Genomic DNA, 26757 nt, shown 5'->3' with positions numbered 1-26757 from the left:
GTGAGCCATATGGCCTCTGCAGCAACTACTCTGCCGTTGTAGTGGCGAAAACAACTATAGACCATATATAACTGAATGGGTGTGCCTGTGTGCCAATAAAACTTGACTTACAAAAACAGGCAGTGCCAGATTTGGCTCATGGGCCATCATTTGCTGACCTCTAGTTTATAGGAAGAAGTATTAAGAGTCCAAATCAGAAACCCGGGAATATTTTTTTTTTTTTAAGGAAGAACAATAGACATGGCTAAGGTTGAATCATCAGCTTACATGTGACCCCCTCCCAGACACCTTCCCTGACTGCCTTTGAGGCAGGGTTACGGTCCCCCGCAACCACCACCACCAGTAACAACCGTGAGAAAGCACAGCACCCAGTGCATAATACTCTCTTTACCTCGCCCACACTGCCGGGGGATTGTTTGGTTCTCAAATCCTAGACTCTGTGAACAGGAACTCAGCTGGCCTCCTTGTGGATTACTACAGGCTAGCCCAGAAAAGGCCTTTAACAACCATCTCATAAACAAAGGAAGAACAAAACATGTAAGTAAGTAAGGGGATGAAGAAAAAGGAAGAATTAAAAATGACCCCGAAGTGTCAATGGGAGGAAGTGAAGTTTGGTAATGCCACCAACTAAAATACAGAACACGGCTGAGCACAGTGGCTTACACCTGTAATCCCAGCACTTTGGGAGGTCGAGGCAGGCAGATTGCTTGAGCCCAGGAGTTTGAACCCAGCCTGGGCAACATAGTAAGACTCTGTCTCAAAAAAAAAAAAAAAAAAAAACAGATAAATTAGCCAGGCATGGTGGCACATACCTGTAGTCCCAGCTACTCGGGTGGGCTGAGGTAGGAGGATCGCTTGAGCCCTGGAGGTGGAGGCTGCAGTGAGCCATGATTCCGCCACTGCACTCCAACCTCAGTGACAGAGTGAGATCCTGTCTCAAAAAAATAAATAAAAACAAATGGTTTGTTGAGTTCTTAAAAAAAAAAAAAAAAAAAAAAACAAATAAAATGCAGAATACAGAAGCAACAGGAGTCTGACAGGAGAGAATCTTCTGCTCAACCACATAGGGACAGTTAGGGACACAGTGACTGTGTCCCATCTGCCACTCCACCACAGACCACCAGACCTGGGTCAGCTCCCACCAGAAATTGGTTCAGGGATGGGCAGGCAGTCTTAGGTCAGGGTGGTACAGTGAGAGACAAAGGCGGGTCTGCCCAGAGCATCTAAATGAAGAGAGGTCCCCTGCACTTCCCCAACTGGATGTAAACTGGGAAGTCCACTGTTGCTCCACTTGCTGGTCACAGTACAAAGCCAACTCCAGGAGACGCAGGGCACAGAAAAGAAACCTGGGCCCTGACAAGCCTGCCCTGCCTGTGTACAACTTCCTGTTACACAAGACAGGTATTTCCTCATGACCTACGCCAGGTGGAACCATATTGCTTGTGACTTGCAGTCCAGAAACCAGTAACCAGCACAGAGTGTCTGAGAATGGACATGAAGGCAGCAAGGAGGGAGGGCCAGCCGAGAGGTTGGGCTTAGGGAATGGTATGCTTCATGGCATTGACTGAACCCAGGAAGATGCCAAAGACAGGATTATAGAAACAGCTTACACTTCAGATGTTGGAGAACAGGAGTCAATCAAATATAATAGAGAAAGGAGTAGAGCGGGAGTGGGAGGGGCAAATAGAGGCACAAAAGGCAAAGCAGAATGTTTCCAGAGGTGGTAATCCAAGGTGCTGCATGGAGTTTGGCAGAGGTGGCATGGAGGAAGGGGTCTGATAGACCCAGGTTCAAACCCAAACTACACCACTCACTAACAGTGTGGCCTTGGATAGGTCATATAACCTCTTTGAGTCTTGCTTTTTCCAACTGCAAAATGAGGCCAATGCCACCTACTTTTCAGGGTTGTCTAAAGGACTGCATAGATGTCTCCACTACAACACTTTGCATAGGTAACTAGGGCGTACTGATTGCATTAAGGTCCTAATTCTTTTTTTTTTTTTAACTTTTGTTTTAGGTTCAGAGGTACAGTGTGCAGGTTATATAGGTAAACTCATGTCATAGAGGTTTGTTGTGCACATTATTTCACCACTCAGGTACTAAGCATAGTACCCAATGGGTATTTTTTTCTGATCCTCTCCCTCTTTCCACCTTCTACCCTCAAGGAGGCCCCAATATCTGTTGTTCCCCTCTATGTGTTTGTGTATTCTCACTGTTTAGCTCCCACTTATAAGTGAGAATATTCAGTATTTGGTTTTCTATTCCTATGTTAGTTTGCTAAAGATAATGGCCCCCAGTCCCATCCATATTGCTGCAAGGAGCAGGATCTTGTTCTTTCTTATGGCTGCATAGTATTCCATGGTGTATAAGTACCACATTTTCTTTATCCAGTCTATTGTTGATGGGTATTTAGGCTGATTCCACATCTTTGCTATTGTGAATAGTGCTACAATGAACATAGGCATGGATTTGTCTTTATGGTAGAATGATTTACATTTCTTCTGGTATATACCCAATAATGGGATTGCTAAGTCAAATGGCAATTCTGTTTTTAGTTCTTTGAGCAATCACTACAGTGCTTTCCACAACGAAGGCCCTTAATTCTTTACCTTTCCCAGTTTCCATGCCCTTTGTCACATGACTCCAGAGTGCCTTAAAGACAGAATAGATTTCCCCAGTCCATGTGATTGCTTCAGAAAACAAAGTGAAATGAAAGTGGCAGTATGCGGTTCTTTGCTTAGGCCTCAAGAGAACTCATAGGTTTCTACTTGCTCTGTTGCACCTCTGCCATCACCATTCAAACATGCCCCAGCTGGCCTGCTGGAGCAAGCAAGATACACAGAGCAGCTTCATGTTGTATGCTGCTGGGGTTTTGTGGTAATTTGTTATGCATCAATATTGTGGCAATAGATAACTAATACAACAACACTTGACACAGCGCAAGTCCTCAAAAAAACATTTAACACCAATATTCAGGGAGGAAGGAGGTTGCAAATATTTTATCTTATTCTTCCTCCTGGTGAGTTAAGTGTTCTCTCCCTTTCTCTTTTCTCCATATTCATCAGAGCACAAAGGGTAAACAGAAGTTTCTAGAAAGATTTCTTTTTAGATTTAGGAACACTAATTTTAAAGGACAGGGAAAGGTTATTAATTTCCTACTTATTGTACTATGTTTATCTTTAGCTAACAAATAAAAATGGAAAAGAAAACAGGAGAAGGAATGCTCTCTTGACCCAGAATTCTCTTAACCAAGTCATCCATCATGCTTCTCAAGAAACACACATAATGCAATTGAGACAAGGTAACACACATGACAGATCAACTGTAATTGATAATTGATAGAATTTCTCAGCTGGTAGTGGGAAGAAGGGTGTTGGGTATTTGTCATATTATTCTTGATCCTTTTTCATTGTGGTAAAGCATTCGTAACATAAAATTTACTGTCTTAACCATTTTAAGTGTATAGTTCAGCGGCATTAAGTACACTCATGTTATTGTGCAACTATCACCAACATCCATCTCCAGAAGTCTTTTCATTTTGCAAAACTGAAATTATATACCCATGAAACAATAACTGCTCATTATCCCTCCCTCAGCTCCTGCAAACCACCGTCCTACTTTCTGTCTCTATACATTTGACTACTCTAGGTACCTCATGTAAGTGGAATCATAGTATTTGTCTTTTTGTGTCTGGTTTATTTCACTTAGCATAATGTCCTCAAAGTTCATCCATGTTATAGCATGTGTCACAGTTTCTTTCCTTTTTAAGGCTGGATAATATTTGTTTATCAATTCATCCTCAATGAACACTTGGGTTGCTTCTACCTTTTGTCTATTGTGAATAATGCTGCTCTGAATATGGGTGTGCAAATATTTGTTCAAGTCCCTTGTTGATCCCTTTCCATGTGTCTTTATTAAAACTTCATTTTGAAATATTAAACAGGCTTTAAAAAGTATCACTTAGGCCAGGCATGGTGGCTCACGCCTGTAATCCCAGCACTTTGGGAGGCCAAGGCAGGCAGACCACGAGGTCAAGAGATCGAGACCATCCTGGCCAACATGGTGAAACCCAGTATCTACTAAAAATCCAAACATGTGCTGGGCATGGTGGCATGCGCCTGTAGTCTCAGGTACTCAGGAGGCTGAAGCAGGAGAATGACTTGAACCTGGGAGGCAGAGGTTGCAGTGAGCCAATATCGCACCACTGCACTCCAGCCTGGAAACACAGTGAGATTCCGTCTCTCAAAAAAAAAAAAAAAAAAAAAAGTATCACTTAGCTAGCAATCTTTAGCCATCATCTAAGAGGTTGAGGGGAAGGGACTAGCAGCCAGAATTTGTGATTCTATCCCACACCCATTGAAATAAACATGGAGATGATATGCAAAAGCCTCTGGAAGAGGCAGTTCAGGTTGAATATCCCTCATCAGAAAAGTTTGGGACCAGAAGTGTCTTGGATTTCAGATTTTGGAGGGGGGAGAATTTTGGAATATTTGCATTATACTTGCCAGTTGAGTATCTGTAATCTGATATCTGAAATGCTCCAATGAGCATTTTCTTTAAACGTCACGTCAGCACATAAAAAGTTTCAGACTTTGGAGCATTTCAGATTTTGGATTTTCAGATTTGGGATACTAACCTGTATTCCGAAGCATGCTGAGCTGAAGGCAAAGTGAATACACATCTCACCACCTGCCCAACCTTGTGCAATCAAGCTGAGTAAAGCCTGGCAGAAACCCATGCTGCCATGCAGTGGGCGAGAATGGGTGGTTTACCAAAGACAGAAACATTATTTTAACTTCATTACTCAACAAAATCACCATGGGGCACTCTCAGCAAAGAATCTTCTGAAGCTCTCCAGAGGTTTCTGGCTGGTCATGTGGAAACCTGATTTGTTCAACAAATGTTTGTCAGCTGTAGGAGCTAGAATGGGCTGATGGTACACAGAGTGGGCCCCAATATTTCTTCCTGGGAACCCTGGGGAGGGTTTGCAAAGAGAGAAGTGGGATGCTTAAGCTTTTCAACATTTCCAAAGGCTTAAATAGCCAAATGAAGGCTCACAGGTTAAAATGCTTTGAGGACTCTATATAAACAGTACTATGACCCTGAACCGGAGAACTAGTTATGTTCTGATGAAGATAGGAACAAAAGCTTTTAGAAACCAGGCCCAGCTTAAGAGATACTAGAAACTTCTCAACCTTTCAACTTGCAGATGAGGAAATCGATGCTTAAAAAGGTGAAATAACCTTCCCAACATCGATAATGGCTGATAGAGCTGAGAATTATCCAGATGAAGATAATTCAAATGAGGGTGTCTGAATCATCCTGGGCAGAAGCAGTGGGGAGATAAAGGCATAGAAATGGTTTTCCAGCCTCAAGGAGCTAACGCCACTGAAAACAGACAGGATATTTGTAAACTGTTACTAAGTCTTGCTGGTTACCCCCAGGCCCACTTGCCTCTGGCCACAGAATCTTGGGGTTGAAGGGGAGGCCATCCAGGCCTGCGTGGTTTTGTTTTCTTTGTTTCAGTATAAAGCTGACACTCATCAGCTCTAATAAATGATCACTTTCCATTTTCCACTTCAACTTGGGCTTTTGGCAGAATGAGTTCGTACATCAATGTGAATAGATCGATACGGTTCATAATTTATGAACATGTGGAAGGAGAGAGACTGATACTACAAACCCCCCAGCTGATGCTTGCTTCTCTTCCTTCTTGCTGCCTAGGTTTGGTCATTTTTAAATTTATGATCACCTCCACCTGAGAGTATCAGCAGGGAGTGAGAAAAGTGAAATCACATCCTATATAAGCCTTTCTAATAAAAAGGTTTAGAGTTAAACTGCAAAAGCATTTCTGTGGGTCATCCCTGGATTTCAATGGTCCATTTTATTCCATCAACTCTGTACAAAGGTAACTAAGAGCTAATGACACACACTTAAATATACCCACACCCTAAGGGCCCACTCCAAAATGGGATGGAGCTTAGAAAGCATGCAAGAGAAAGATGGAGAGAGAGCCAGAGGAAGAAAGGAACAGAGGAAAGAAGGAAATAGGGAGAGAGGGAGGGAGGGAGGAAAGGAGTCTCTTCAACATTAATGTGAATTGCACACGAGTTCTGTGCAAGGCCAAGAGCTACAGGGCCAAAGCTTAGGAGAGAGCATGTGAAGTTTTTAAAGCATAGGTATATGTATGAAATAGAAACAGGATTTTCATTTCTAGCTTATGCTGGTTTTCCCATCCCTAACCACACAGTGTCAGACACATCAGTAACTGAGAGATTTTTTTTTCCTTTTTCTACATAGCTTCAAGTGCCTTACCTTTTATCTCAATGATTTAGTCAAAAGTAAATTAAAAAGGAAGCTAATTTCTTCAAAAAGAAACTACTTCTAGTGATATTATCAAAGAGCTGCTTTAAAGCTTTTTAAAGGTCAAATATAAAACAACTGGTATCATTTTTTCCCTAAACAATATTTTTAAAAAATAACTATTAAGCACTTTGAGCAGCCAAGTGGGAGGATCACTAGAGGACAGGAGTTTAAGACTAGCCTGGGCAACATAGCAGAACTCCATCTCCATAAGAGAAATAATAATAACTATTAAGCAGCATGCTGTGTTCATTTGTTTGCTTTAATCTCTCAAATAATGTGGCCTAGCAAAGGGGTAAAATAATTAAAGGGAAAACTCAGTGGCAAACTATCCAGGAATTTTGATTTTCCTTTGTAAGGAATGACAATACCAAAGAATCACTCCAAGTGGGCCCTAGGGGGAAAAGAAGGGGACAGAGAGGAAAAAGAAGCAAGAAAAGACTAAGGGTGGGAGGGTAGAAAAGAGCTTTTCAGGCCACCCCACAGGCGTTGTCACCTCCCTGCTCTAGGGTTACAGAATCTTCAACAAGAAAGCTGCAGGTGGTTAGAGAGAGATATTTTACCTAAATTGAAATCTTAGAACAATACTAATCATTAATCATTCATAATACTAGGTTCCTGACAGGCAAAACTGACACATAATCACATAGTCCAAAATTAACTTTCCCTCCCTGGTCCTGATGAAGGTGATGAGGAATCAAATATCAGAGAAGGAAAAACCCAGAAATGAAGGAAAAGCTAAGTCTGGTCCATGTACTCCAACAAAAAGGGAAGAGTACACATTTACATAGAAAATAAACTGAACTCTATACAATTTCATTTATAAAACCTTGGGCAAAAGTGTAAAATCAAATACAGATTAAAATGTTCACATGAAATTGAAACCTTCCCTTGTCTTGTATACATTCTTGCACTCGCATCGCATGTTACACAAGTGAATGTGAAAATTTTAAGACCCTGGAAGCAGCACAGCGTTACCCTTCTAACTTAGCTCCACCTTCAATCTCATTACTCAAGATCTAGTTGAAATTTCCTCCTCTGAAACTATTTCACCTCACTCTCTACTAAACCACCTGTGTTCAGGCCAAGAGCTAGGTTTAGTACTTATTCTATGATCCACTCTCAAAACAGATATTTAATAAGTCTCCTCTCTCCCTTGGTACTCAGAAACCAAAGACAATTTCTCCGAATCACAGAATTTCAACAGCTTCTCCTTAAACATGTAACTTAATAAGTTTGTTCTCCCTCTGGTAGTTTGCCTTGCAGTAACTTGTTTTTCAAAAGGATTAGAGTATATGAGTACAAGCATATACTTCATTCAACAATTAAAGTGAGCTCCAAGATGGATAAGATGTGGTTTCCTCCTTCAAGGGCCTTATAATCTAGTAAAGAAAATAAAAACCTAAACATGCACAAAACTTGCATTAGAATAAAAATGCATTAATAGAATGAAATGCAGCCCCAAGTATACAAAAAATTCATTTAAGAACAGATCACTAAGATCAGATTACAAACCATTAAGATCAGATGACTAAGGTTTTCCTTTTTTCATTTAATATACTGTCATATTTGAAAAACAAAACAAAAACAGTTGTTTTCATAATATGAACTAGTGAAAGTGAGCTTTAGATTTTTTTTGAGGTTTGTACACGTCCACTTTTTAAAGTTTTTTAATTGATGCATAATAATGTACATATTTATGGGGTAGAGTGTGATGTTACGATCCATGTATACACTGTATAATGATCATGTAAGGGTATTGAGCTTATCCATCGCCTCAAATATTTATCATTTTCTTTGTGGTGAAAACTTCAAAATCTTCTGTTTATTTTGAAATATACAATATAACATTGTTAACTGCTATATATATATACATATATAATCGTCCCTCAGTATTCCCGGCAGATTGGTTCCAGGACCCTTAGTGCATCCCAAAATCCACACATCCTTAAGTTTCGCGATTGGCTGTGTGGAACTCAACTATGGGAAAAATTGGCACTCTGTATACACAGGTTTGGCATCCCACAGATGCTGTATTTTCTATCTGCATTTGGCTGAAAAAAATCTACATATAAGTGGACCTGTGCAATTCAAAGCTGTGTTGTTCAAGGGTCAACTGTATATATAAAATTCCTTAACTTGGATAAAAATTCCTACATATACACACACACACACACACACACACACACACACACACAGTTCTATTCAAGTCAAGGAATTTTTGTTTCTAAAATATCATTTGTTCAAATACAGCATTTTATAATTTCCACTTATCCACCTTTGGAAAACTAGTGACTGATAAGTACTAACAATTTTCTAAATATAAAAGGGGAACATTTTTAAATTAACAAGAGTGTTCCACAAGGGCTATTGTAAAGAAATCTCCGAAAGTTAAATTCTTCTATATATCAGCAATAGAAAAAATATGAGGGGGAAAAGATCCTATTTACAAAAGCCAACAATAACCACTATCTATCTGGGAATAACGTCATCAGTAAGCAAGACTGCACAAATAAAACTATAGCACTTGACTCAACAGAGTGACATCCCATGTTACTGGCTGACTAGAATTAGCTGTTTAGAATTCAGAAGCAGATAGATGTTTTAATTTACAAGAATTAGCCTACTGTGATGCTTGGGGAGGAGAGGTGAGGAAGAAAAGGTTTTCACTTATATGCATGTATATAAAGTTGGTATATGAAGCAATGCAAAGCTTTAAACAAAAATGTTAGAAAAATGTTAATTCTTCTAAAAGTGACTTATAATTTTAATGAAATTAAAATTTTAACTTGATGACATGATTTTAAAATAAATGAGAGTAACTAAATCATTTTTGAAAATGAAGGGTGATAGGAAGGCTAAAAGCTTGCCATACAATATATTCAAATATATTATAAAGCCATAATAGTTAACCATATTAAGAATGGTAAGACAAATTAATGGTATAGAAAGCCCAAAGACTTTCATATATATATTAATATTATATGATAAATAAGGTATCATTAAATCACTGGGAAGGGCTATTCAATAAATGGTCCTGGAAAAGTGGCTATTTCAAAATAAAAATCAATTTGTATACTAACCTCATACTACACATCAAAATTCAATACAGATTAAAATTTTGAAGTAAAAAACGAAGCCAGTATAAAAAAAGGAGATAAGCTAGGTGATAATTTATTCAGAGAAATCACAAAAGAAAGCATCAATATACTAATCTACACAAAAATTTACTATTTCTGTGCATCAAAATCAATCGTAAACAAAACTTAAAGCAAACAAATTGGGAAGCAAAATTTGCCATGAATGACAAAGGAATAGTAAGTACACTAACCAGTAAAAAAAATAAGGATCTCAATAAAAAGGGCAAAGATTATTAACAAATGATGAAAGAAAAAATGTTCAAGCACTCGATTAATCTGAGCAATTCAAGCTTGGAACACTAAGCAGCACTCTCCCCACTTCAGTAGTGAGACAGATCAGTGCAAGCTTTCAGGAAATCAATTTGATAATGAATCCAAGTCCCATAAAATATACACACGCTTTTGTCCAGTAATTCCACATCTAAGAAATTTTTCCTAAAGAAATCATCAGAGCTGTGGATAAAGATTTATGAGCAAAAATAGCCAATGCAGAGTTACTGACAACGGCAAGACAAATGGAAACATAAATGGATTCTTTCCTTTCTAGCAGAGGCTCTTTCTACAAAGCACAGAATTTAGAATATAAGAGGTTTGACTTTTGATTTACAGAGAATCTCTTTTTTTTCCCCAAGAAATGAACAATAGGATGCCACAGCCAGTTCTCTACCCTTCTCAAATCGATTATCTAATATTTAGGTCACCCTTAGCAAAACAGTGTCTTTTTGATCCCTCAGACCCACTATCTCCTAGGCAACTGATTGAATAAAGAAAAATATAAAGCTTCGCTGAGAAATATATAATTTTAAGGACTTGAATAAATGGAATGACACATCTTGTTCCTCAGCTGTGGGAAGGGGGTTAGTGGTAGGGGACATAAAAGAGAAAAAGTCAGACAGACAAACATAGCATTTTAACCCCCATTTCTGTTGTATTTTTTAATAGCTTTATTTAGATACAATTTACATACCACAAAATTCACCCATTTCAAGTGTACAATTAAATGGTTTTATGTATCTGCAGGATTGTACAGCCATGACAGCAGTGTAATTTTAGAACATTTCTATCACCCCAAAAAGAAGCTTCATGCCCATCAAAAATCACTTTCCATTCCCACCTTCAGCTTTAGGCAAACACGAATCTGCTTTCTATCTCTAGGGATTTGCTCATTCTGCACATTCATATCAATGGAATCATCCAATATGTGGTCTTTTGTGACTGGCTTCTTTCACTTAGCATAATGTTTTCAAGGTTCATCCATGAATGAGGACTTCATTCCTTCTTAACGATATTCCATTTTGTGAATAGACCACATTTTGTTCAGCCATTCATCCACTGGTGGACATATGGGTTGTTGCCACTGTTTGGTTATTATGAATAAAGCTGCTATGAACATTCATGTACAGTTATGTGTGGACATATATGTTTTCATTTTTCTAGGGTCTGGAATACCGGGTCATAATGGGTGACTGTTTTCCAAAGTGGCTGTACCATTTTACATTTCCACCAGCAGTGGGTGAGTTGTTCATACTATTCCCTTACGATCCTTTTAATTTCTCTTAAGATTGGTAGTGATGTTCGCTCTTTAATTCCTCATATAGTAACTTAAATCTTCTCTCCTTTTTTCTTGATCAGTGTAGATAAGGTTTATCAATTTTGTTGATCATTTCTAAGGATCAACTATTTGTTACATTGATTTTCTATAGTTTTTCGATTCTCTATTTCATTTATTTCCCTGTAACCTTTATCGTTTCCTTCTTTGTGCTTGCTTTGAGTTTAGTTTGCTCTTCTTTTCTAGTTTCTTAAAGTAGAAAGGCTATTACTTTGAGATCTGTCTTCTTTTTGTATATAGCATTTGCAGCTGTCAGTTTCACTTGAAACACTGCTTTAGCCACATGCAGTACATTTTTGTACATTTTTGTATGTCATGTTTTCATTTTCGTTAATTTCAAAGTATTTTAAAATTTCCCTTGTGAATTCTTCTTTGGCCCATTGGTTATTTAGGAGCATACTGCTTAATTTCTATGTATTTGTGAATTTCCCCAATTTCCTTCTATTGTTGATTTCTAATTTAATTCCATTGTGATTGGAGAACATACTTTGTATGATTTTAATCCTTTTAAATTTACTGAGACTTCTTTTACAGCCTAGCATATGGTCCATCCTGGAGAAGGTTCCAAATGCATGTGATCACAGGTTGCTTCATGAAAACACTTTTTATTATTTTCCATAAATCTCGAATTTCTTCCCAATGCTCTGGGGTCTTACTAGTAGTTTACTACTTTTAATAGCAATTACTACTGTATTCAGTGAGTGACACCCTACCTCACTTCACTCTATTGCCTCCCTATCCCAAAACCTATTTTCTTTACTCATTTTTAATCTTCACAATTGCCCTGAGGGAGTTAACAAGAGCATTTCCTTGTTTTACAGATGGGAAACTTGGAAACACAGCGGGAATCTGCAACTTGTCTAAAGTGCTGCAGAAGCTGTGGAGGTGCAGCAGGAGTGATCTGGGGCCTCCCAACAGCCATCCTCCCTGCAACAAGGTCCTGCTGCCACTGAGCCTATTCAGGTCTCCAGAGAAACACAAATGCGACAAGCAGGCAAGTCCTCCTCCTCAAATGCTCTTTTTCATGCACAGGCACATGCAGGGGAAGCTTCTGGCTGGTCTCTCTTTCCCTTCCTGGTTGCAACAATGAAGGCAGCCCACCTGGCACTGCAGCTGGGCCCGCTGTTGGCCTAACCATGGGTTAGGGAGGTGGGCCATGAAATGTCCTCATTGTTTGGGTACAACTGTCTTAAGACTTCAGAAGCACAAAAAGCCAAGAGTCCAAAGACTAAGCTGAGGCTGCATACGGCATCAGAGAGAACAGGCTGTGATGACAGATCAACAGATGTAAGTAGAAGAAAATGCCCCTTTTGCCGGGCGCGGTGGCTCAAGCCTGTAATCCCAGCACTTTGGGAGGCCGAGACGGGCGGATCACGAGGTCAGGAGATCGAGACCATCCTGGCTAACACTGTGAAACCCCGTCTCTATTAAAAATACAAAAAAACTAGCCGGGCGAGGTGGCGGGCGCCTGTAGTCCCAGCTACTCCGGAGGCTGAGGCAGGAGAATGGCGTAAAACCCGGGAGGCGGAGCTTGCAGTGAGCTGAGATCCGGCCACTGCACTCCAGCCCGGGCGAAAGAGCAAGACTCCGTCTCAAAAAAAAAAAAAAAAAAAAAAGAGAAAATGCCCCTTTTGCAGAGCTTACTGCAAGTGAATATAGCTGCTGTCCCCATATAATGCAACAAATGCAACCAGCACCTAAATATCATCTACCTCTAATTAATTCCTTTTTTTTTTTTTTTTTTTTTTTTTTGGACAGGGTCTCACTCTGTCACCCAGGCTGGAGTGCAGTGGTGCGATTTCAGGTCACTGCAACCTTCACTTTCGAGGCTCAGACAATCCTCCCACCTCAGCCTCCCAAGTGGTTGGGACTACATGCACACACTGCCACGCCCAGCTAATTTTTGTATTTTTTATAGAGACTATATCTTGCTGGTCTTGAATTCCCGGGCTTAAGAGATCCTCCAGCTTTGCCCTCCCAAACTGTTGGGATTACAGGCGTGAGTCATCACACTGGTCTAATTACCTTTCATTAATCTAGCAGCTCCCTACCCAGAAAAACTTCCCTTTGGAAAGGAGGCTCCCATGTGGGGCTTAGCCAAGGCCAGAGCTGAGGAGTGTCCTTTCCAATTCCCTGGACAGAGGCTCCATGTCCGTTCGCCTGGGATGTCAATAAGTGGGGCCCTGTGTAACTTCTGTAACTCTGTGATTCCAGAATTCTAAAAAGGCAGGCTATGTGGTTTTTCCTCACAACCCCACATGTGGATTTATTACTTGAACTCAAATGCCAGCCTGTTTCACTAATAGGGAGAGAAGAACAAGGCTCTTCTTTATAAATGTTCAGTGTTTTAATGGCATCAAGAAAATCTAAGACTTCTGTCTTTCAATCAAAGCAAGTAGAGAAGGCAATGAGACTATGTTGACTATGTAGAGACTGTTGTCATAATAAAAATCACCTCTGGAATCGCAGGTTCTATCGTGATCCAAGTTCCAGGTACACCTGAACATCCTGGCCTCACCAGTTGCTAGGTTGGGTCTCCTCAGTCTGCTTTTCATGCCAAAGCCCAGACTAAGACTTCCTCTCATGTGTCTAAGCCTCATTGTTAGATACAAGGACCCAAGAAATAAGGATGCTTACAGAGCTCCTTGTCCTGTATCTTAAAGCCCGACATATCCCAAAGTGAAGTCTTAACTAGTATTCAGTAACATGCAGTTCCATGATCAAAGATTAGCAGGTCTCCTTACCATAGGCCATCTGAGAGCCTGTACTATGCTAATGTGCTTGTCAGTCTCTAAGATAGTGTTAGTGCTGCAGCTGTAGCTGAAATTTGACCTGAGAGGCAATTTTCTCTCCCCGCTTGTCTGTCTGTCTCTCCCCGCATCACTTCTTTGTGGAATACTCAGAAGGGCTATAATTCCATACAACACACACTGGGAAATGCTGGGCTGGTTTCTATCTGAGCATCTCACGCTTGGTGCAAGGTCTCCTCACTAATAGATGGAAATATACAATAGGACCCACTTTCACGACATGCCTCAAACTTGGGCACACTAAGATCCAACTCAGGCCTTGTGAAAATAAGCACATATACAATGGTGCAAAGTGACTGAACCCAAAGTTATCCTCAGAGCCCAGTGTACTGTGTGGAGCTTACACAATTCCAGCATTCTATACTGTGTGAATTATAAACTCCTCTGCAACATGAGCAAACTTCAGTGGGCACCGATTATATGAACTCTGACTTTTACAAAGGTACTTAAGGATTCATGTCAGCAACGCAAAAAAAAAAAAAAAAAGAAGTCAGACTTGGCCAGGCGCAGTGACTCACGCCTGTAATCCCAGCACTTTGGGAGGCCAAGGGAGGGCAGATGAATTGAGGTCAGGAGTTTGAGATCAGCCTGACTAACATGGCAAAACCCCGTCTCTACTAAAAATACAAAAATTAGCTAGGAATGGTGGCAGGCGCCTGTAATCCCAGCTACTCAGGAGGCTGAAGCAGAAGAATGGCTTGAACCTGGGAGGCGAAGGTTGCAGTGAGCTGAGACACGCCACTGCACTCCAGCCTAGGGGATAGAGCAAGACTCTGCCTCCAAAAAAAAAAAAAAAAAAAATACTTATACGTGCCTCATGCAGAGAGTTTGGAACTCTGAATGCATTATTCCCATAGAAGCAAAGTTATAAATGATGATTAAGTTCCTAGACTGACCCATAATGCAGCTAAAATAAGTCACATCTGCAATATTATCAACTAAAAACTGAAAAATAATGAGATTAAATAAAAGACATTTTTATTTATCAAAAATACTTATGCTCAGTGACATACCAAGTGGGGGCAGTCTGTGCCCAGGCAAGAAGGGGCTGCCTGTAGAGAATTCACAAACAATAATGAAACAATAACGAAGCCAACAAAGTAAGTTGGCTGTTTACTTTCACCACCTGCTGACAATTGAAAACAACATCGGTAATAAAATATTGCTCCTTTGAGGAAAAATGGGTTCAACAAGAAGTGAAGAAGTAGTTAAGGGTACTTGGAGCTATTAAGGAGGAGACTTTGACATAGATACTTACAGGGATTTCAGTGTGATTCTTTATTTTGTCCAAATTAATATCTATACCTAGAGTCATGCCTATGGGAGTCCTTTTTTTTTTTTTTTTTAATCCTCGTTAACAATAATCCAGGTCCGTAGGGGTATCACAGATAGAACAAGGATCAGGAAACAGATTCTATGAGTTCAGTGAGAAATTCTTAGATGAAAAAGCAAAGGGGCTAAAAAAAATCCATAAGTAATGTGAGAAGCCATGGGTCTGGGACGGAACTGTACAAATAATTAACACTGAGTCAGAGGAATCAAAGGCATCCTCCATCAAGATTCTCCCAAGGAGAAAGAAAAGGTGGGCAGAAAGAGGAGCTTCCTAGGAGAGCCACCAGGTGGAGCCACCACCACAAACCCACTTCATGGCTTGTCCTCTAGGTGGATTTGAGTGGACACCAGCAGGAGTATGGCGGGAGTCTTAAACCCACGACTAATCCATGGGAGACTCATTAGTGTTAATGTCTTGAAATCAGAAGACGCAGAGATAGAAAGGAGATTAAATATAACAGAAAAAAATATCTAAAAACCAATTTTATCAGTGACCCATACATAATCGCAACATGATCGCTATACCCTTCTATGTAGTTCTTATCATGTATTTAACCACCCCTCACTCTAGGCTCAATAGGCTCAGAAAATAACATGAACAAGGGCAACACACACTCTAACATTAATTGCTGGTGCTAACAACGCAGTGTCCAAATAAAACTTGCCAGAAACGCAGCCAGGGATCAGTTACTTTAAAAGACTTCTTTAAAGGCTCTTGACTCTCGAGCTTTTGGGAATGAAGGCCCACTGGAAAATAAGCCTACAGATGCATATACAGATACATTCACACAGAGTTATATATTACTGAATGACTATATACCATACCCATCCCCATTTACAGCCAGGTTGCCCGATTTTCATTTCCCCTGGGAAAGACCAGCTCGGGTGACAGCTAAGAGCTTCTATACAACAGTAATGTCTTCTGTTAACTTTTATTCTATCCGTCCATAAACACCAGCTCCTTACGTAAAATCAACAGGCAATCTTGAAACTCAAAGAAAAGTCTGACCCCAAATGCCACATTTTCAGATTCCCAGTTAACTGGCAAGAATTCACATTTCTTTATCCAATAGAAAATTGGAAAGAAACAAAGTCTCATCTCTACAGACAAACCCCCAGATCTCACATTTACCTTAACAAACCACTGGCAAACCAAAGAGGTTGACATTTTCTTTATTAAGGACATACTTTTTTCCATCCTTTGTTTACAGTTTCATTTCTGCCAAAGAGCTCACAGCTCATCAAGATCCATGCCACCGCCTTGGCACCATGAGGAGCATTCCAGGCCCACACACTAAAAGCTAGAAAAAACGTTTCCCCTTCAGGGGAAGGGGGAAAAGGATGGCCGGTCACTTAGATCTGTTTAGGGATAGGAATGACCAGCGCTGAAACTATGAGAAGAAAGGTAAACATTAAGCAAAATTCTTCTGACAGCTACAGGCAGCAGACCAAAATGGAGAGCCCTTCCGTGTGGCAAACACAAGGCCCATGTTAATGTGGAAGAACTTCTGTACTAACTTTTAAAGCAACAGTGTGTCACCAGAGGAAGAGCAGCCGTTGATCCCTCTGTTAAGGAAAACTTTTGAATGGAACCTGTCTGAAGGATTAAACACACCGGAAATGAACCACAGAGCAATGTTCTACAATCAGTCATACCCGCATATCAGTTCAGAGAGCAACCCTCCCCCATCTTAACTTGAATCTCATGAGACAGACGATCTCACCTCGTAGCATCAGAGCTAGACCTGTTACAAATAACATCTTTCAAACCGTCAGATCTTTCAGCATTCATCTCTGGAAGGGGCAGTAAAATGCAAATGCATAACAAACCTTAAATAAAATGGTAAAAGCAGTTTATCTTTGGGAAGGCAGATGCCAAAGTAGCAGAGCGACTTAAAAAGATGACTATAAAATACATTCTATATCAGGAGAGCATAATAATAATAGCAAAAAATAATAAGTGTGCAAAATACAATAGAGACTTACCAAACACTGAATTCATGATAAACTGGAAATAGAAACAAGGACATATAAAGCCAACCAGAAACCCACGGAGTGGCTTCACATTCAGAATGACAGAAGTAAATATAAGACACATCCCCACCTTGCCATCAAAATGATATAAGAAACGTGCAGCACTTTCTCAACGTTTCCCAAGGGATACAACAGACTGAGGTTACTTGCAGGCAGGACTGGCTGATGCTTTTCCAGTCTTTATCTGCCCCAGTACCAAGCACAAGGCCAGGTGCATAGTAGGCATGCACTAAAACATGTGCTATTGAATGTTCATGAATGTCTACCAAAAAGTGAGGAAGGAACAACGTCCAAAATTCCAGGCAACAGGAGAGGTTCAGAGAGAGGCTGAGATACATCTTCTCCACATGCACTGTTGACAATGCAAACGAGAACCCTCAGATGGAACCTGGTACTCACACGGGCCAGCAGGGTATTGATGGCAGCCTGGATACTTAACTGATCACATGAATAAAGTTAGCCAGGAAATCCTCCTAAGGATCAAATAATTTTTTTTTTTTTCGTTTTTGTGTTTTTTGTTTTTGAGACAGGGTCTCACTCTGGCACGCACGCTGGAGTGCAGGGGCGCTATCACAGCTCACTGCAGCCTTGACTTTCCTTCTGGGCTTAAGAGATTCTCTCACCTCAGCCTCTTGAGTAGCTAGGACTACAAGTGCATGCCACCACACCCAGCTAATTGTTTTATTTTTCAAGAGATGGGGTCTTGCTATGTTGCCCAGGCTGGTCTTGAGCTCCTGGGCTCAAGCAATCCTCCCACCTCAGCCTCCCAGAGTGCTGGGATTACAGGCATGACCACTGTGTCCAGCTTGATTTTTTATTTCATTTTTAATTCAAGTAGATAAAAATCTATATTCAAATGGACAAAAATCCACTGTTCATTTTCAAGAACCTATTTAGGATATTTGCTATTAACTGTTCAAACTTCCATTTTATTCCATTTTTCTTCTAAATTCAACATTTGAATGTTGTTGTTTTTGTTTTTGTTTTTGTTTTTGAGACAGAGTTTCACTCTTATTGCCCAGGCTGGAGTACAATGGCGCAATCGCAGCATTTGAATGCTTTTTTTTAAAAGTCTCTATATATCAGTGTTCCAATTTAGGAGGGCCCATCATTCTCTTTTATGGGTTTAATGATAGAAGAAACAAAAGAATAAATCATTCTTAGAAGAAAACAGACAACTCTCTTCTGTCTGGTTCATCAAGAGAATGACATTTGGCTCCAAGTAAAGTTTTCACATTTTCTGGCTGTAACTCATTAATATACTGGAGTCTGGGATAAGTTCAGAACATACAACATCCATGCTGCAAGTTTAAATGAAAAATGACTTCTTATTCCTCAGGAAAGGCTTGTTTTTCACTGTGACTCAGGTAAGGACCACAGAAATGGCCAGAGGTGGGCACAGACACAAGTACCCCTAAGGTTCTAATGCCAGAATGTATAGTCAGTGGCTGCCAAGTCAGCTGGGAGGACCTACTTTCTCTCTCTCAATTCTAGTCACATCATCTTCTCAAATGAAAAGCCAGCCAGTCACGGTGGCTTATACCTGTAATCCCAGCGCTCTGGGAGACTGAGGTAAGAGGCTTGCTTGAGCCCAGGCGTTCAAGACTAGCCAGGCAACATGGCAAAACCCCAGCTCTACAAAAAATCAGTAAATTAGCCAGGTGTGGTAGCTCGTGCCTTGTAGTCCCAGCTACTCAGGTGGCTGAGGTGGGAGGATCACCTGAGCCTGGGGAGGTCGAGGCTGCAGTGAGCCATGATCACACCACTGCCCTCCAGCCTGGATGTCAGAGTGAGACCCTGTTTCCAAAAAAAAAAAAGAAAGAAAGCCCATGGAGTCATTCCAGTACCTCCCTAAATCAATTCTGCAGACGTTTACAAATGTTAAAGCTGAAAACTGAAACTAATCAGTCCCCATACTAAGGTTTCCATAGCCCTGGCTTTTTCTCAAGGTTATGAGTCGCTTCCTTCAAACCCAAGATGTCTTCTGACCTTACGCAGGTGTCTGGGGAGGGTGAGCTCATCCCGCAATGTGAGGGACTACTACCTGTTTGCAGTTGCTGCAAAGTGAGGCATGTCACAAGATGCAAAAACAGCTGGACACAATTGGGCAAACCTCTTCAGCTATGAGTATCTGAAATTCAGGACCCAATGAAGTGGTTCAGTTTCAGACTCATGATAGAAACAGACATCAATCTTCCATTATTAAACCAACTTCAAGCATGTATCAAATGATAAGGTCCATATAAAGAAAACAGTCATCTCATCTTTGATCAAGTTGAAGGAAGAGAACTTGTGTTCATTCTGTTAAATTCTTACAAGGGTCCAAGGCTGAATCACAAGGTGGACTCAACTCATATCCTCTAAGATCCCACGTTAGCTAATCAAAGCAGGCTGTTAATAAATCCTGAAAGCAACATCCTTCCCTAATAGCCACAACAACAGTAATAGACCAAAACATCCGAAAGGCTGCTGGAGACAAAGCTTGATGATGGAAGTAAAGGGGGAGGAGGCCCCTTCAGTCATTTACGATAACTCATAAAACTTTAAAAATTAGTTGGACAGAAGTGTTTACAAGTAACTAGAATCATCCCACAGATTTAGCCTCTGATCCTTGTTTTAAGGGGGGGAAAGTGTTTTTTTCATTGATTTTGGGTGGGAAAAAAATGTAGCTTTTGAGCTCAGTACAATGAACTATTTATCTGGCCTGACAAGGCCAATCAATCTACCCCCGCTGTTTATTATAAGGGGTAGCAGAATACTGGTAGTCTTGATGGGTGGGGGAGGGCCAGAGGCAGCCCTGGGCCTGGTACACAATGCTTCCCTTCAGCTGGAAATTTATGTTAGGCCCAGGTGACCCAGGAGGTCAGGGTGAAGCCTCGGACAGAATGAAGATGATTTGTTATGGACTTCATATTTAGAGAATGCCTCCGTGTACTCGGGTCCCACAATCACCGGCAGATTCCATATATAAAATGCCTCAGAGTGAAAGGTTGGCCATAACCAGGCTGCAGGTCCAAGGCAGAAGGCTTTCAAAATGGAATGTAAGGCAGTTAAGCCTCCCTCTGCATTCCAATTTTTGGTGAATGAAAAATTCCATAGGGGAACTGAGAGGCCAGATTTTCAGTGGTGAAGAGATAATCATCTGAAAAATTCTATTCCTTCATTGATTTAAAGTTCTCAGGTAATTTTACTAAACTCATCCAAATAATTACCTCAATTCCTTACCTTAATTAATTCCTTTTCTTGTTAAATTAATTAATTACTTTAAATCTCTTATTGACTTGACAAAAACCAGAGCTGGCCAAAGAGGCCTTGCCGCTGGTCAACATGTGTACAATTGCTGTGCCCGCTGACCCAAGAGGCAAGCAGAGGAATGGAAGGGCTCCTTCTCATTGGTCTGGAAGTACAGAAAGAAGACACACTGAACTCTAGCTCACCAAATCCAGTGAATGCAGGTCTCAGGAGTTTGAGAGCTTATTTGCAAGAATGCAGGAGGCACTTTTGGGCAAGGCTGTAGTTTTACAGCAATGGCACTTAATTCTTAAAATGGGAAATCCCCTGCTTTGGTAGGATGAATTTAACAAAATAAGAAAAGAAAGAAAATCCTATAGCTGCTAACCAACGTGGGCCTCCAGCCAATACCTGATCTGAATAACTCAAAAAGGGAAATGTAACCCAGGGCAGCTGGAGGCAGTAGAGGAAGAGACAGGAAGGAAGAGAGGCACAAAGCTATGATCAATGGGCAGTTTACTAGACAAATTCTTATCCTGTCTAAATTTTATGAAAGATTAGCTGTTCTTTTTCCCCATGGTTATGTAAACCTGTCTTCTTTTTTTTCTGGTTAATGGAACCTTTGCTAATCTAGTTCCTGTGCCTCCTTTTGAACAGCTCTCTATTTCTCTTTAAGGAAGTAATAAGCCCACTAAAAGCTGGCAGCCAAGCGCTAACCTACAGGCATGCTCAGCATGTGCCCTGGCTGGTCTGAGGTCGGGGAAAACTGAGGGACCCTAGGGTGCCCACAGTATAAAATTGAGTGAGGTCGTCTCTGTAGTCTTCTATTCTCTCTCACATTATTTCAAACAATTATCACCAAGAGGGGATGGGAGAACAAACAAAACTCCAACAAGCTGATAGCTGAAAATCTGCCTTGAGATCTCAAAAGAGAGAAAACAAGATTGTTAAAGGTCTTCTGGTCAGACAGATGTGTTAGCTATATCTTTGCATATTCTGCCTCATAAACTCAGACAGGCAGGGTCTGTGCTACGGTGCCTAGCACTTGGAGAAAGAACTTGATACGGTTTGCCTTACATTAAAAGGAGAGTATGGTCAGACACACTGCTCAGGCCTGCACCACAGCATTCTCTAAATTCACCTTTCATCCATAAGAATAGATATGAAAGTGAAATCTAAAGCCCCAGAAAAGTCATCATTTACAAATGTAGTCCACTTTCCCACTGTCAAAAAATATTTTTATTAGTTCCCTTTATTACAGTTACTATACATGCAGTCACTTGCCAAGTGTGTGTGTGTATGTGTGTCTCTCCAAAATACATACCAAAAACCAAAAGGACAACTCTATTCAATTTTTCAGCAATATAAAGTTTGACACAGTTCACCAGAAGTTTCCAGTTTTTGTGTGCAGGGAGGGGACCTCTTTTTCCTTTTCCATACCTCTCTTATTGGTTCTTAAAATCGTTTCAGAAGACAGCAAAGAGTTTCCACTGGGCACTTCGTGCAGGGGCTTTTCTGGAGCTTTGCTGGCGAGAGGGTCTTTCTTCATCTCTTTCTTTATTCCTGTGAGGACAGATAAAAGGAAAACAAGATTATAGTTTGAAACTTTAGAATGCCTCTTGGACTATCTTAAGCTTCATCTTTCTGGAAATGAACTATAGCAATGCCAACTTAGCATAACATGATGTTCTAAAAACACCATTTTCTGTATTTTTGTAGTTTTCTTACATTTATTAGAGAAGCACCTGGTCCTATAAAATGGAATAAGCCCCAGTATGGTGAGGCGACCTTATGTAACTATGGCCATTCCATGTGATTATAAAGAGAATGAGTGAAACATAAAAGCCACCATACAGCTCTAAGTGACAGCCTGTTCTTGTTAAACAATGACAAGCTTTGGCCAAGCAGACTCACCCCCTTAAAAAGGCTTCTGATTTCTCTTCTTCTCAACAGAGATTTAAAGAAGCATATTCCCAAATTACCATTGTGCTCACAAGGATACTAAACCCAAAAGAGGATTCTAATGCATTTATAGTCATCAAGTTCCTCTGGCTTTTCAACTCTCAACAAAGAAAAAAAATAAGGACGGCTTATCACTCTAGATCAGGGGTCAGCAAATGAAAGCTCACCACTCACTTTTGTAAATAAAGTTTCAGTAGAACACAGCTATACTCAGGCATTTAAGTATTTTGTACGGCTGCTTTCATGCTACACCAGCGGAATTGAGTAGTTGCAACAGAGATCAAAGTCTAAAATATCTGGCCCTTTACAGAAAAAGTTCACTGACCCCTGCTCTAGGTGGACTCTTAATCAAAGCTCCATTAAGATCTAGATGTCTAAAATCTGATGGCTAATATAATTATTTCAAATTGCTTTAATAATTTACATAATTGTTTTCAAAAGCATTAACAGACCAAGATAATAGTGACTCACAAAGTGTAAGTCTGTATATAGGAATTCCCCCCAAAGGAGCAAGGAGTTTCTAGGCTTGTCTGAATCCATAATCACAGTAACTTGGGGAAAAGTGAAAGCTTAGGGGCTGATCCAAAGCATGGCTGATGTCAGGAAGAGCTCAAAGATGAGGAATGTGTTCCTTAAAAAGAGCCCATGAGGTAAGAAATGGGGATGGGCTCCCCCGGAAGGAACAGAGATGCTAAATAAGGTAGAGGGCCATGATTAGGCCAGAGCAGAGGGCAGAGGCAGAAAGAAAGCAACAAAAGTTTGTCGAAACAATGCCACTCCCCGCAGCTTCCTGCACACGCCAAGAGTGTGTTAGTTACCATATCCAATTCCCCAGTTGCTGGCTCTGTTCACAGCAGCCTCACCCCTCTCTTCCTCCCTTACTAGGGCCCCACCGGAAACCAACAACTGGGGCTGGCGCTTTGCTAGGTTGAGCGTTTCAACTGGTGTCCCAGAGGCCTAACTAGGTGAAGCTCAGCCCTAGGCCAACACCGGTACCTCTGCACACCACACAAAGCTGTGCGTGCTTGCATGTATGTACAGGGACACCTACCTCAGCAGCAGCACCTGCTAGAGCAGCAGTTGCTGGGGGTTCCTGTAGCCTCACAGGCAGATGGCATCAGGGGACAATCTGCAAACATTGCCCGCCTGAGCCACATGACAGGATGCTAACTTGGTGATGGCTGCCAGCCTGCTATGGCTCTGAAAGTAAAGACAACAAGTCACCAAGTGGGCTCATTTCCTCACCGGTGGCTTCTTTGGGGGAAGAACAGTTGCTCAAACCTCACTTTCCATCCCAGTATGGGTATGACTGTGCGCGCAAACTCCCCACCTAGACACAACGTGATGCAGTAACACAACAGAGCACAACACCCAACTTTGCCAAGGAGTAATTCAGAGAAAGTCAGTGGGTTGAGGACGACATAGCAAGTGTCTACTTAGCACTAACTGCTAATGGCATGCAGCCAGGGAAGGGTGAGAGAAGCAGCGCCAGCATTGTGAGGCTGGGGTGGTCCCTGGAGAAAGCCTCAGAAGCCATGGTTCTCAAGAAGGCTCACCCCTACTCCCCAATGCTTCAGAGCAGCACATGGGGAGCAGCTGGCTGGGAAGGACTGGTCTGATCAAGAGCAGGTGCTGAAGGGCTGAGAAACTGGCACCAAGAGAGAGGCTGGCCCATAAATTCCAGACTCCATTGTTCCCCCAGTGATTGTTTACATTTGCCAAATAGAGAAGCTGAATGATAACTGAATTGCTTAAGTTGCTTCTTTAGGTGGAAGCAGGAAGGAGACAAAACCTAAAATATGCCTTGCATTTTTTTCACAGAAACCAATCGGACACATGGCCGTGGCAGTTAATTCTATAGGCTCCCCACCTGGATAACACCCAGGCTCAGTGCAGCCCCACCCAAAGCCAATACCTTCTCTCCAACCTGCCCCTTCTCCAGGAAAGGGCAGCCTGTCTTGTTTGGTACCCCATCATCCACCCACTTACCCAGAGTAGAAACTCAGTATTATCCCCCTATCTAAGCAGTCACCCAGTCTGGCTGCCTCTACTTTCTCAGTCTCTCTGTTTCTTTCTCGTCCTCCTGTAATATCTTAAAAACATAAAGGGGAAAAAACATAAATGCCAAGCAAAGGACTTGAATAGACATTTCTCCAAAGAAAACATACAAGTGGCTAATGAGCACGTGACAAGACGTTCAACATCATTAGTCATTAGGGAAATGCAAATGAAAGCCACAATGAAATACCCTTTCGTACCTACTAGGATGGCTAGAATTTTAAAATAAAACAAGTGTTGATGATGTGGAGAAACTGGAATCTTTGTATATTGCTAATGGCAATGTAAAATAGTGCAGCTCCTGTGGAAAACAGTATGGCAGCTCCTTAGAAAGTTAAATATAGAATTACCACATGATCCAGCAATTCCACTTCTAGGTATATACTCAAAAGAATTGAAAGCAGGAACTCCAGCAGAATTTAAAGCTTTGCCCCCAAGGCAAACTTGTATGCCAGTGTTTACTGCAGCTTTATACATAATAGCCAAAAGAAGGAAATAACCCAAGTGTCCATTAGACATGAATGGATAAACACGATGTGGTTATAGCCACAAAATGGAATATTATACACCCTCGAAAAGAAATAAAGTTCTGATACATGCTACAACACGGATGAACCTAGAAAACATTATGCTAAGTGAAATAAACCAGACACAAAGGGACAAACATTGTATGATTCCACTTACGTGAAATATCTAGAATAGGCAAATTCATGGAGAGAGAAAGTAGATTAGAGGTTACCTGAAAGGTTGGGAGAGGCAGAATGGGGAGTTATTATTTGATAGTTAAAGGGTTCACTTTGGAGTAGTGAAAATGTTTTGAACATAGATAGTACGGATGGTTGCAAAATATTCTAATGTAATTAATGCTACTGACTGTACACTTAAAATAACTAAAATGGTAAATTTTATGTTACATATATTACCACAATAAAAGGAACAGAAAACCCCCACATGAATAGCAGCTAACATTTGAGTGTTTACCATGTGCCAAACCCTGCTCTAAGAGCTTCACCTGGACTGCAACTTTTAATCTACACTATAGCCCTACTCAGACACACACACACACCAAGACCCAGGGGGCTAAGCAAACTTGCTCAAGGTCAAACAAGTAGGAGCCAGAATTGGAACTCAACCTGTCTAGCTTCAGAGTTCATCTCTCTCATTTCTTTTTTTTTTTTTTCTTTTGAGACAGTCTCACTCTGTTGCCCAGGTTGGAGTACAGCAGCGTGATCTCAGTTCACTACAACCTCCACTTCCCGGGTTCAGGCAATTGTCATGTCTCAGCCTCCCAAATAGCTAGGATTACAGGCACATGCCACCTTGCCCAGCTAATTTTTGTATTTTTTAGTAGACACAGAGTTTCGCCATGTTGGCCAGACTGGTCTCAAGCTCCTGACCTCAAGTGAGCTACTCAACCTTGGCCTCCCAAAATGCTGGGATTACAGGCGAGAGCTCATCTCTTAACCACTCTTTCCCAGAGTCCTGCCCGGATTATAATCACGTCTTCTTGCCTCCAATCTCTCCCCTCCCAGTTCAGCCTCTGCATAATGGACACTCAAATGTCTGTTGTTCTTGTCAGTCCCTACAGAAATCTCCAGTTACTTCCAAAAGACCACAGGACAAGCTTTCATTCAAACACTTTTCAAATTGAACAGCAAACCACAAGTCCCTGTGTACTTGCTTCTGGCTAAAAATATCTGACATGCATGCTGACCCCACAGAATCAATTACCATGCAAATATAAGTTGGGGGGTGGTGCACTGCTTGGACAACACCTTATGTTCACAGAATCCTGGCGTCATGGACTCCTATCCACAGGCTCTAAAAATAGGTGATGATGCTAGCAATGATACAACTGTACACTGGCAAAGGCTTATAAATTAAAGTGCTTTAGCAGCTATTTTTTCACTTGTTCCTAACAACAACACTGTCAGGAAAAAACAAAAACAAAAAATCTGATTTTGCCAAATATATATATTTTATACAAGAATAGTGAGACCCAGTCAGAGAAGATGCAAGACCAGATGAAGGCCACAAAGCTAGCAAGGGGCAGAGCTGGCCACGAGACCAAACTCTGAGCCTTCTAGGTAGAGCTCTTCTGCTACATCTCACCTCCTAAGAAGAATCAGTGGCATGACTATAGGAGGGAGACTCAAAACCACTCAGCCTATGGCTGGCTCCAGTGGAAACCTTAGCTTCCCTCCACAATTAAATGATG

The 26757-nt window shown here is 41.1% G+C and overlaps 1 protein-coding gene across 1 annotated transcript in view; it reads right to left on the bottom strand.

Moving 5' to 3' along the window:
- Positions 1-26757, bottom strand: part of SH3KBP1 (SH3 domain containing kinase binding protein 1) — a 274242-nt gene that overhangs the window by 199168 nt on the left and 48317 nt on the right. The window contains 1 exon segment of the mRNA XM_033201026.1: positions 21960-22082. Coding sequence (XP_033056917.1) covers positions 21960-22068 — 109 coding nt within the window. The 5' untranslated portion in view covers positions 22069-22082.

The sequence above is a fragment of the Trachypithecus francoisi genome, unplaced genomic scaffold (assembly GCF_009764315.1).
Source record: "Trachypithecus francoisi isolate TF-2019V2 unplaced genomic scaffold, Tfra_2.0 Lachesis_group6, whole genome shotgun sequence".
Lineage (NCBI taxonomy): Eukaryota > Metazoa > Chordata > Mammalia > Primates > Cercopithecidae > Trachypithecus > Trachypithecus francoisi.
The sequence above is the reverse complement of the archived record's forward strand: the minus strand, read 5'-3'. Positions and strand labels throughout refer to the sequence as shown.